This window comes from Sabethes cyaneus, chromosome 1 (genome assembly GCF_943734655.1).
Source record: "Sabethes cyaneus chromosome 1, idSabCyanKW18_F2, whole genome shotgun sequence".
NCBI classification, from domain to species: Eukaryota; Metazoa; Arthropoda; class Insecta; order Diptera; family Culicidae; genus Sabethes; species Sabethes cyaneus.
Window position 1 is genome coordinate 19320180 of NC_071353.1, and position 12746 is coordinate 19332925.

The 12746-nt window shown below is 40.8% G+C and overlaps 1 protein-coding gene across 1 annotated transcript; it reads right to left on the minus strand.

The window, feature by feature from the left end:
• Positions 1 to 852: 852 nt before the first annotated feature.
• On the minus strand, positions 853 to 3839 carry LOC128743891 (proline-, glutamic acid- and leucine-rich protein 1-like). The gene is made up of 4 exons (XM_053840580.1): positions 3711 to 3839; positions 3141 to 3357; positions 2118 to 3087; positions 853 to 2052 (listed from the first exon to the last, which is right to left on the minus strand). Exons 1-4 carry the CDS (start codon positions 3816 to 3818, stop codon positions 924 to 926), a joined length of 2424 nt encoding a protein of 807 aa, XP_053696555.1. The 5' UTR covers positions 3819 to 3839; the 3' UTR covers positions 853 to 923.
• Between the last annotated feature and the right edge of the window lie 8907 nt (positions 3840 to 12746).

Consider the following 12746-nt stretch of genomic DNA (forward strand, 5'->3'; position numbering starts at 1 on the left):
ATCAGCGCTGCGTTTGTAGCGTACATGAAGGAGGCTCCGTCGCTATTTTCGGCTGATGCAGATGTGGTCGTTTTGGTTTTCTGTACGGTCGTCGCGGGAAAACCACGTGAATTTATGTACTGGTCTATGGGGAAAGAGCCATCCACCAATGACCATGTTGTTATTACCACAAATTGTTTTCGCTCATCTCTCCTGGGTCATGGCGTCCCATGACGCGTTCAAGGTCCACGTTGTTTGAGCCAATCTTCGCAGTGAAGTCACCCAAGTGGATTTGGATGGATGTCCCCTTTCAGGATTTCCTCAACCACGTTGTTCAGCTGGCTGTAGAAACTCTCTTTCTCCTGCAGGACGTCAGCATCTGTTGACGCACAGCATTGGATTGCTGTACGGCTTCTAATCCGTGTTCTGAATCTGTGTCGGTTTCCACTTTATTAGGGCCGTATGTGTCTCTGGGCTCAGTAGAAATCCAACTTCTTTTTCTATTGATGTGATGATAGAGTGATTATAGAGTTTCACATCCGGGACGATAGGACTACTTTTAAATTGACAATAGCCATGGCAACTTCTCCGTTCAAAATTGTGAAGATGCCTGCAATGAACATATTTGCTATAATGATAACAATCATCACATAACAAAGTTACTGGAGTTTTTCTATTCAACGACATATTGACGACGAAATTCCATGCAGTGGTAACTAAATAAGTTATTGATGTTTGAAATCTTTCATTCAAATGTTACAGTTCTGTTTTCGTTTTCACATAGTGCTGCCTAGTAGAGTAAACAAAGACGTAGTTCTACGTCAAAAATTTAACCCACATTTAGCCCACATAAATATAACTTTATACAACCACAATTTCAATTTATTAAATATAACATTTAAACTCAATGTTGAAAACTTATCCTCTATCTAAACGTCGTCAATCTACTCGTCAACGAATTCAGCCACCAGATCGTTAACACGCGCATCCACATCATCGTCACATTCAGCGGTTTTTGGTCTCTTTTCGCCATTGGTATCTTCCTTTGCCGGTAACGACTCTCGCTTGCGATTGCTTGCTAACGGTGCTTGCGATAAACATTTCGAAGGAGTAATCTGACTACTGCTCGGTGTTTGCGCTACTTCATCGTCACTAAACGCAACGCTTTCGGTTTCTTTACTGTTTTCCACTGGTGGTGCACTGGCTTGAGTTGATGTTACAATTTCAATTTCGCTTTCATCGGAATCAATACGAATTACTTGCGATTCGTGCGTCTTATCCGCAACTGATTTCTGCAATTCGCCTGCGTTCTCATCATCACATAATTCGTAGACCTGAGGGGAAGATTTTTCATCGGTAAGCGTAACCTCTTCCACTCGAGCAACCGGTTCGTCTTCAGCAGATCCTGCCAAGTCTTTCACGGGGCTTTGCTCATCTTCTTGCCGCTCGTTGCTCTTGAATTGTATGGAAATTTGATCATTTACTTCTGTTGAAGTATTTGAACTATTCGCATTTAGTGGATGTTTCTTTTTAGCTGCGAGCATATCTCTAACAGCATTTTCATCTATCGGGAAATAGAAAACTTCCCTTCTTGGATGTATCAACAGTTCGCAGGATCTAGCTAAGTCAGAAGCCTTAGCACGCACGTCGCTATTAGAATCCTGTGTTTGAGCTATGTTGAACACCGCAATTCCATACTGCAATGGTGAAGGGCAGTGATGATGGGGATTTACGATGAGAGAATTCATCGCGCTAAGCAAGGCCGCTCGGCAGCTTGGTTCGCAATACAAATTTAGCCGGGTTCCCGTGTTCAAATCGGTAAATACCGAAAAGCAAATGGAAACGATTTTTTCCTGCAAAATCTTATGCAGAACAGGCTTGATAAAACATCCAGCAGCTTCGAAGGCTTTCGATAGACAGTTGAGTGCTGCCAGACAGAGAGTTTCGTTGCCGCAGTCCCCGTGAGCTAGCTTGGAATCACTTGCCGAATCCGATGAGTGAGTTTTCGCCAGACTGGTGGCAGCGTTTTGCTGTTTTTGCAGTTTCTTCCGGGCTTTGGCAGAAAGTTTTTGCCTTTAAAAAAACAAAACGTGTGAATATAAAATAAATTTTTTAACTGAGTAAGATTAGAAACTCACCCGCTAGCATTGACTTGCAGCGTAACTTTCGGTTCGTACGGCGTCACATCCTGTATAATATGTTCCATCAAACTGTCCGATATACTCTGAATATCACTGGCAAAATTAACGGTCTCACACCAAATTCCGATGCTCTCATAAACCTTTATTCTAAGAGCAACAAATGATTTCTTTCTTCCCTTGGCTTCCACTGTCAGTGTTGTTTTCAGGCATTGATCGAAGAGGTCTGTTATTAAATTTCCAAACAGCAGCAGATTCGACTTAAGAGTCAATACTAATGAATCCAGCAGCTTTAGAAGCTGCTTTTGGATATTCGGAAGAAACAATCCCAGCGCTAAATTATCCTGAATGGAGTTTCTCGCCATGGCTCGACAACTAACTGCATGCCCACGAAAGATTACATTCAAAATCTTCATAGGTTTAACTGGCTTAGCCACCGGGTACGGTTCTACTATAGCCTTTTCTAGACATACTATTAGATTAGAAACCCGAGTTGCAACTTTTTGAGCAGAAATAACTGGTTCATCGTTAACTATCATCTTGGGCAGCTTTAGACATTCCAGGTTGTCATCCACGTCGAACGACTCCGGTGTATGGGCAAAGATTTTACCCAAAAAATCGTGAATTGTGTCAACCAGCTGGCAATGGTACTCCTCCCAAGTCTTTTTGTGCAGATTACCGTGCTGACCGCCACCCTTGATTTGCTGCAGCAGATGCAGACACGATCCGACCAGATCCAATACCATTGGATCCTCCGTATCGATCAGCGAATAAAGGTACTGTTCGATTCGGTTTTTCGATGGCCCCGATGGTCCTGGATATTTGAGCATAGCAGTTTTCAAAAACTCCAATATGCTGGAATGGTTAGATGGATCGACGACAGATGTGATACTATCCAAAATTTTCGATAAGTTACCAATCATCAGCTTACCCAGCTCAGCAGATTCCACCGATTTCAGTACGAGTTGTGCTGCAAGTATTATATTAAAACAGAACGTTTTGAGAAAAAACCAACCAACTTACTCAACACGTCGCAGGCAAGCGGAATGCTTGCAGACTGACCCCTTTGGTTGCAGATTTTAGCGCACACATTGACCCAGTACTGCAGCCTTTCCTCCAGTATTTCCAACGGGCAGCGACACACGAAATGGCTTAATGCTATCAGCCCTCGATCGCGGGTTTCAGCGCTGCCCAGAAGGGCAGTTAATTTAGCAAAATAAGCTTCAATTTCATGTTGAGGCTAAAATATGTACCAGAAAACAAGCGTTACTAAAATTCGAGCATGAGATCTAAACTCACAATAATTATTGTTCGGTTTATTTTTAGTTCCAAAAAATCAACTTATTCTGAAGTTTTTCGAATGTATTGAAAGCAGTGATAGATAAAGTAATCGAAAAGGGAATGACAACATAATTTCAAAGCACACAGTTGAGCAAGCTTAAACAGGCATTTTTATCAATCAATTTTTTCAATGTGTATTTCGAGCGATTATTAGTTTAGAGTCGTATTGTTAAATAAAATTTAAATTATAACAATGTGGAATCGATAGGCAGCAATACGCCGTAGGATGCTTGCACCTTATCAACCACTTACCTCCTCCCATAAAGTTTGATGTTCGTCAAGACTGCCTAATGTGCTGCGAATATTTACATCCACTACGTCTACAATACCTCCAAAAATTTTAGAAACTCCCTCCATCATACGCAATACTATTTTCTGCGAATAAAAAACTATGTTTTATGCTACAATCAGCATACTCTGAGCCCTCTTAGCACGTGTTGTTGCGATTGTCACGAAACCGGCGACCCGACGAATCAAAATGAAAAATGAACCATCAAATTGATAAACAAACGAGAGCAGAGTTGCCAGATATATTGAAAATCATTGGTAACTATCCAGTTTTTTACGAAACATGCGTTTTTAAGGTTTTTAATTATTTATTTATACATAGACCAAAGCAAGGTGATGTCATTTGGCAGATACTGACGCCCTTGTTTACATTTTATAGTAAAATTATAGAGATTGAATGCGGTGTAGTTTTCACTAAATGCGAGTCGTGAATGTTCTGGAATGCAATTCTAATGTTGCTATCGGCTGACAGCGGTATATGTCAATCGCTCTGACAGTCAGGGTTGCCACATGCACAGATTATTCTGTGTTTAACAGATATTTGAAAGAAATCGTCTGTACAGAATCTGTATGCATAATACAGATTTTCGCCAAATTACACAGATTAAACAGATTTTTGAGCTTTTACATGAGAGTGAAAGAGACGGAAATAGTCAGCAAAATGACTCTCTATCTCTTTCACTCTCATTCTTTTGCATTGGACAGATTTTCGCACAGATATTTTTCCTCGCCGTACAGATTGTCAGATTTTTCCAACAAAAAACACAGAACTATATGTGGCATCCCTGCTGACAGGGTGTGTCAGACGATAAGTCGACCAACATCCAGGTGGTGTGCAGTTGGTTCATACGGTGGTCCTCCCAACACCTCCCCCTCTTAGGCCCCGTACAGAGTAAACGCGACAGCGACGCGACACGACTTCGCTCTCACGTTACTAAACGCACAGTCCTGCTTCGGGCGAAAAAGGACTGCGCGTATAACTACAGCAAGAAATGCTTGCACTCTGGCGGTACCGGTACCCTTAGAAGAGATAAGAGATGTTTTTTCCCAAACCAGATCTTTGGCATCGTAGGGTCGTACTTTTGTGCCATACTTTCGGTTGAATTGATCTTCCTGCTTGGATTCAGCTTGCTTGTGGTACGAAGTTGGCAGTTTCAGTAGATCCATTCCCGTTCGTAATTTTCTGCCCAGTGGTACTTCCGCAGGCGGCTTCCCTTCAGGTGCGCTATACGACATGGAGTGGAACGGTAGCACAGTAGGAAAGTATCGATTGCTTCGTCGAGGGCCTCGCCTCGCGCCATGATTTTTCGAAGTCCCCGCTTGAATGTGTCGACGAATCTCTCGGCGAGTCCGTTAGGCTCTGGATGGTACGGTGGCGTGTTCTGATGCAGGATACCACGGTTGTTGCAGAAAACTTCGAATTGTTCACTGGTGAACTGCGTACCGTTTCCGGTCACCAATGTCTCCGGAAATTCGTTTCTGGCGAAGATCTTCTGAAACATGGCCACAGTTGCAGACGTTGTGGTACGCTTGGTAGAGATGAATTCTGGCCATTTGCTGAAAGCATCGACAACAATCAAATAGTAAATGCCGTCGACAAGTCCAGCATAATCTGCACACTTAAAAAAAAGTGCCGAAGTCAGCAAAATTTTGCCGAGCTTTGGACAGCCGAGCGTTCGGTAAAATTTTTTATAATGCCAAACGTTAGTAAAGATCCGTAAACGTCGATTTGCAAAACTGAAATTTTTACCGAAAGCTCGGCTGTCCAAATCTCGGCAAATTTTGCTGAGTTTTTTAAGTGTGTGCATGTATCCGCTGCCAATGCTGGTACTGGCCAAGATTCCAGGTTGGTTTGGCTGCTCTCGAACATTCCACGCACGAACTAACACTTTGACTGATCTGCTCGTCGATTCCAGGCCAATAGACGTAGTTACGTGCTACAGACCGCATCCTTTCTACTCCTGCACACTTAAAAAACTCAGCAAAATTTGCCGAGATTTGGACAGCCGAGCGTTCGGTAAAAATTTCAGTTTTGCAAATCGACGTTCACGGATCTTTACTAACGTTTGGCATCATAAAAAATTTTACCGAACACTCGGCTGTACAAATCTCGGCAAAATTTTGCTGACTTCGCCACTTTTTTTTAAGAGTGTGGGTGTCCCTTGTGTACAAGGTGTAGAACTCGATCTTGAAATTTCGTTGGAATCACTAGTCGTTCTCCGTAGGTGGGACAATCGGAAACAACTGAGAGTGTCGCACCGTTGATAGAACTGCTTTAACTGTGGGTGTGGATCGTTGAATTTGGACTAATCGGACGGCCACGCTGTTTGGACGAACTGCTTCACCTGTTTCAGGACTGCATCCGACGTTGTTTCAGCTTGAATCATCTTGAACGTAACTGGGAGAACTTTCACTGACTGCTTGACGATGCCTTCCATGGTATCTTCCAGCTCGATTGATGCGATGACGTAGTCTTCGTTTGGACGGACGTGGGTGTTGATCAGACGGGACAAGATATCTGCATAGCCGAAACTATCTGTACTGACATATTTGATGCTGAAGTCGTACAGCAACAAAGTTGACGCCCATCGCTGGAGTCTGTTGGCTGTATACACCGGGATGCCCTTTTCGAACCAAAGATAGCAAGCAACGGCTTGTGGTCCGTTTCCAAAACGAAATTTCGCCCGAGGATCATCCGATGGAACCGTGTTACACACTTAAACGATTCGGTAAAATTTACCGAAATCTAAACAGCTGAACGTTCGGTAAAAATTTTTATTGCACCAAACATTACTAATGATCTGTAAACGTCGATTGGCACCATCGACATTTTTACCGAACGTTCAGCTGTTTAGATTTCGGTAAGATTTTACCGAATTCGGTGCTTTTTGTTAAGTGTGTACTACGAAGATCAACGCCTTTTCGACTTGACTGTTATTGGACTCGGCTGGTGTGAGCAGGGATACCAGACTTGCAGATTTGTCTGCAAATTCCAGATTTTTGGAACGGTCTTGCAGATCATTATAAATTTGCAGATATTTGCAGTTTTTCTCACTTTTATTGTTCTGGTGCAGATTTTTGTTCGAAGCTCTTTAAACTTTCACAGAGTTCCTAAAAAAGTGTGCAGATTTTCGCAGATTATTTTTAAACCAGAAAATTCGAGTAGCCGGAAAACTGCTCGATTTTTTCGGTTTTCGAGCAGTTGCAGACATTTTTTTTAGAAAATATGGCATCTCTGAGTGTGAGGCTCCTTGACGCATAAGATATCGGCTTCACTGATCCGTCTGGAAGCTTCCCAGATAATACAAGATCGTAATAGAAAGTTCACATTAAATCGTTCTCAACTCAATTTTACATTGGAATTGTATAATGATTAGAGTGTGTCAAAACAAAGTGAACAATAAGTTGTTTTGCAGTCGGGCGTGTCCTCATATACAACTCATGACTGTGAATTATAAACCTGTATAGATGATTGAAATAGTTAGTTATATCTCAATCATATATTCAGGAGTATTAAGTTGTGTGTTATAAAAACCACTGTATAAAATGCAATATAGAATTTAAAATAATCGTCAAAATTTTCGCACGTATATTGTCTCCACTGTGGTACATATATGCTCTTATCTGACGTGAAATATAACTTTTTCGTTCAGATATGATGTATTTCTCAGTTGCAATCAAGATATACAAACCAAATGGTTTACTGGGTTTCTTCTTCTTCTCATATTTGATTCAGAAAATTCAAATAGCACCATTTAAATCAAGTCAGCATGTTCGGGTTTGCGAGGGGGTTGAAATTTCATCGCAATTAAATACTTACCCTATTTTATTCCATCAAGTTAGCCCGGTACACAGTGACAGTTCATACCCGGTTTCACCCGACAGTTCGATGTACAAAAACAATCCCAGCTGAATCCTCTCTCTCAGGTGTGATCCTTCCGGGGATCAAACGTCGACTCGGGACACTACCCAAGTAACAATTTCAGGCTGATCAAACGCTTTTATAGCTGATTTTATTCAACCTGTGGCTGATCTATGGTTTAGGTTTAGAAATAAAAACCTTTTTTCAGCTCTTAAACATCTAAATCTGGTGATTTTATCAAGCTTCAGGCTAATTGATGGCTGCTTTCGAAGCTGCAATGAAGCTTAATAGAAACTGTTTTGCGCTTTTAAATAGCCAATTTGCGCAATGCTGTCAATTCTATTTTTAGAACGAGAATAGTTTTGCAATCTGCTTTGCCAGTCGCTTAATCAACGCTTCGTCAACCTTTATGCAGCCAAAAAAAATCTTTTTAAATTTAAAAAAATGGAACGCAGCCTTTTTTTTGCTGTAAACATGTTTTGAACGCGATATTTTTAATTTCGAATAACTTTAATTCGTGTAATTAAGGAGCTAGCTAATTATAAAAATGCATGTCTTTTTCCGGGAATTGAACCCGCCGTCTTTTGATCCATAAGCACTCACCGTATGATCCGCCCCATTTGCATCTGCAGAACAGACAGTAAGAATAGCTTTACACCTGAAGCCTAGCCCGCCTAGCGTGAAGCAGTCGATAATGCCGATAACTGCCAAACTTTTGCTGTCAGCCGAATTGCGAAATTCTACGCTCTGACAGTATGTGTGCTGTGAGTCGAAAGAAAACTTAGAAGAAGTTTGTAAAGCCACTTTAACACCTTTAAGCAACCTTACAGTAGTTTGAAAGCTGTGAGCCTAATGAAAACTTCCACTCTACACTTTAACACCTTTGAGCAGCCGTAAAACGGTTTGATGTTTATGGCTGTTTAGTAGCAGATTTTTTAGTAGAAAAATCCGCTATTAAGCTTGTTTATCAACTTTTGGGAGAGAACTGGTTTGAAAAACTTAAAGTAGCTTAAACATCGCTTATTTAAACACCATTTAAGTGCTTACTTTATGCAGCTTTGATCGCCTTAAACCAACCCGTAAACAGCCATTGCTCTTGCAATTCAGCTACCGTTGTTACTTGGGTAAAAGCAAGATCCGCGCCCGGTTATCCAACGTATTCTAATGAAAACCAACGACGAAGATACAACTGAACATTCGGCGTTTATCAGCGGAAGGAGAGTACTTCCAGAGGATTGATAAGCAGATCGGCAGTACTACAGCGCGAGAAGTGTTGGGTACTACTGCTGGATCCACTTCGAGTGAGTGGTTTGACGCAGAATGCCAACGAGTGACTGATGAGAGAATCGAGCTACCCAAGTAACAATTTCGGGATGATCAAACGCTTTTATAGCTGATTTTATTCAACCTGTGGCTGATCTATGGTTTAGGTTTAGAAATGAAAACCTTTTTTCAGCTCTTAAACATCTAAATCTGGTGATTTTATCAAGCTTCAGGCTAATTAATAGCTGCTTTCGAAGCTGCAATGAAGCTTAATAGAAACTGTTTTGCACTTTTAAATAGCCAATTTGCGCAATGTTGTCAATTCTATTTTTAGAACGAGAAATAGTTTTGCAATCTACTTTTCCAGTCGCTTAATCAACGCTTCATCAACCTTTATGCAGCCAAAAAAAATCTATTTTTAAATTTAAAAAAATGGAACGCGTCATTTTTATTTCGCCGTCAACGCGATATTTTTAGTTTCGAATACCTTTAATTCGAACAAGTAAGCTAGCTAGCTAATTAAAAATGCATGTCTTTTTTCCGGGAATTGAACCCGCCATCTTTTGATCCATAAGCACTCACCGTATGACCCGCCCCATTTGCATCTGCAGAACAGACAGTGAGAATATCTTTACACCTGAAGCCTAGCCCGTCTAGCGTGAAGCAGTCGATAATGTCGATAACTGACAAACTTTTGCTGTCAGCCGAATTGCGAAATTCTATGATCTGACAGTATGTGTGCTGTGAGCCGAATGAAAACTTGGTAGCAGTTTGTAAAGCCACTTTAACATCCTTAAGCAGACTTAAAGTAGTTTGAAAGCTGTGAGCCTAATGAAAGCTTCCACTCTACATTTTAACACCTTTAAGCAGCCGTAAAACGCTTTGATGTTTATGGCTGTTTAGAAGCAGATTGTTTAGCAAAAAAAATCTGCTATTAAGCTTTTTTATCAGCTTTTGGGAGAGAACTGGTTTGAAAAACTTAAAGCAGCTTACACATCGCTTATTTAAACACCATTTGAGCGCTTACTTTATGTAGCGTTGATCGCCTTAAACCAACCCGTAAACAGCCATTGCTCTTGTAATTCAGCTACCGTTGTTACTTGGGTAGAGATCACAACTGTGACACGCCCGAGCAGAGAGACATACCGAGATGCTACAGCTGCCGGAAAGAGACTTCACCGTCGTAAGAAACACCAGCACAACATCGCGTCCTTGCTTTGGCGGAGAATTGCTTCGAGAGGCACGATATGAGAAGCTTTTTTAACCGTTATGTGTGCGACAAAAAAAACACCTTTAGCAGGGCGACAAGGGTACCCGGGTACCCAAAATTGATATTGTTATAACATCAACAATTTTAAACCGATTTTGATGAAATAGGTGTCATTTGATTCGTTAATTTATCTAGTTTTGAATTATTTGGCCATTTGGCCATTAAAAGACATACGGGGCCTGAAAATCCGGAATTCCGGCAGAGTGTCCGCTGAGAGGTAGAGAACTGATTGTATTGCAGGAAAATCAGACATGCGGATATAAAACCTCTAAAAATTCATACAATGAACTATTTCATATAATGAGATGAATCAGGTTGGCCATTCCGGAGTAGGTTCCTGTGGGGTCATGGGTGGCCAGTCTAGGATTTGAGGTAAAACCTAGCAATATGGGTATCAAAGTTCTTGGAATTAGTTTGGTAAGTGATATTTTTTACATTTCGATGTATTTTGATTGGTTATTTCGAAAATGATTTCTACGGAGTCACAGATGATACCGCAGGATTCAAGATAATGCTTAGCATTATCAGAATAGTTCAAAACGTAGAACCATCCGTCATACATTTGGAACCAGTTCCGAAATTATCAATCAGTACTAAACTGGCCATATCAGTTCAAAACATCTAAAAGATCCGCTAAACCAATTCTAATATTGGATTAGGTACCCAACTGACCATCTGTAACCCTACAGGAACCCAATTCTGGAATGGCCAATACGATCTAGAGTCACCAATTTATATAATAAGCTGAAAAAAGGGTCCACAATGTCAAGTTCAAAGCCAATAGCTTTGCTGAATGCTGATATTCTTTCAAAACAAGCGGCTTCCCACGTTTTACCGGACGTTGCTCCGGAATTACCGATTCCCGGGATCTACACATCATTTGATGGCCAGATGCTTTATCTAATCAAAACTAGATAAATGTACGAATCAAATGCCACTGGTTTCATCCGAATCGGTTCAGGATAGCCAAAGTTATGAGCATAACAAATCATGGGTACCCGGGTACCCTTGTCGCCCTCCTACGTAATAAAAAAATTCAAGTGCCTCTCATTGCTAATCCCCTTTATGGATATGCACCAAAAAAACCTCAATTACTTAAGATCAACGAGTTTTAGGATGTCGCAAAATTTCAATGACGTATGTTTTAAATTGAATGAGTTATAACTATTTTAAAACTGAAAAGGTACCCGGGTACCCTGTTGCACACATAACGGTTAATACGATCAACAGAATCAGGAACCGTACCGTGCCAACTCCTGTTATGTGCAACGACAAGGAGGGGAACTTGATTATCGAAAGATCGGAGATGGCCAGGCGTTGGAAAACGACATTTCGATGCATTGTTGAATGGTGAACAAGATGAAGCGGTCAACAGAAATAGAGTAGCGATTGAGGATGATATAGTCAGGTCTAGAGGTATGGACTGAGAAGGAACTACCTGGTGGTAGATGGAGATACTTTTGAAGTGGTCGACGAATTTGTATATCTTGGTACGTTAGTGACATCCCAAGTAACAATTTCAGTCTGATCAAACGCTTTTATAGCTGATTTTATTCAACCTGTGGCTGATCTATGGTTTAGGTTTAGAAATGAAAACCTTTTTTCAGCTCTTAAACATCTAAATCTGGTGATTTTATCAAGCTTCAGGCTAATTAATAGCTGCTTTCGAAGCTGCAATGAAGCTTAATAGAAACTGTTTTGCACTTGTAAATAACCAATTTGCGCAATGCTGACAATTCTATTTTTAGAACGAGAAATAGTTTTGCAATCTACTTTTCCAGTCGCTTAATCAACGCTTCATCAACCTTTATGCAGCCAAAAAAATCTATTTTTAAATTTAAAAAAATGGAACGCGTCATTTTTATTTCGCCGTGAACGCGATATTTTTAGTTTCGAATAACTTTAATTCGTACAAGTAAGCTAGCTAATTAAAAATGCATGTCTTTTTTCCGGGAATTGAACCCGCCACCTTTTGATCCATAAGCACTCACCGTATGATCCGCCCCATTTGCATCTGCAGAACAGACAGTGAGAATATCTTTACACCTGAAGCCTAGCCCGTCTAGCGTGTAGTAGTCGATAATGTCGATAACTGACAAACTTTTGCTGTCAGCCGAATTGCGAAATTCTATGATCTGACAGTATGTGTGCTGTGAGCCGAATGAAAACTTGGTAGAAGTTTGAAAAGCCACTTTAACACCCTTAAGCAGACTTAAAGTAGTTTGAAAGCTGTGAGCATAATGAAAGCTTCCACTCTACATTTTAACACCTTTAAGCAGCCGTAAAATGGTTTGATGTTTATGGCTGTTTAGAAGCAGATTGTTTAGCAAAAAAAATCCGCTATTAAGCCTTTTTATCAGCTTTTGAGAGAGAACTGGTTTGAAAAACTTAAAGTAGCTTACACATCGCTTATTTAAACACCATTTGAGCGCTTACTTTATGCAGCTTTGATCGCCTCAAACCAACCCGTAAACAGCCATTGCTCTTGCAATTCAGCTACCGTTGTTACTTGGGACTCTTTGGCAACGAAGCGTGGATGTTGAAAAAGAGCAACCGACGAGCCCTTGGCGTTTTCGAGTGTAAGATTCTACGATCAATTCTTGGC

What these genes read in the sequence shown, in the direction of transcription:
- LOC128743891 (XM_053840580.1), bottom strand. Translation starts at nt 3,818, where the DNA reads ATGATGGAGGGAGTTTCTAAAATTTTTGGAGGTATTGTAGACGTAGTG. An exon ending in ATCAAACTTTATGGGAGGAG is followed by an intron (nt 3,358 to 3,710) that starts GTAAGTGGTTGA and finishes TACATATTTTAG; the next exon opens with CCTCAACATGAAATTGAAGC. An exon ending in GCTTGCCTGCGACGTGTTGA is followed by an intron (nt 3,088 to 3,140) that starts GTAAGTTGGTTG and finishes TAATACTTGCAG; the next exon opens with CACAACTCGTACTGAAATCG.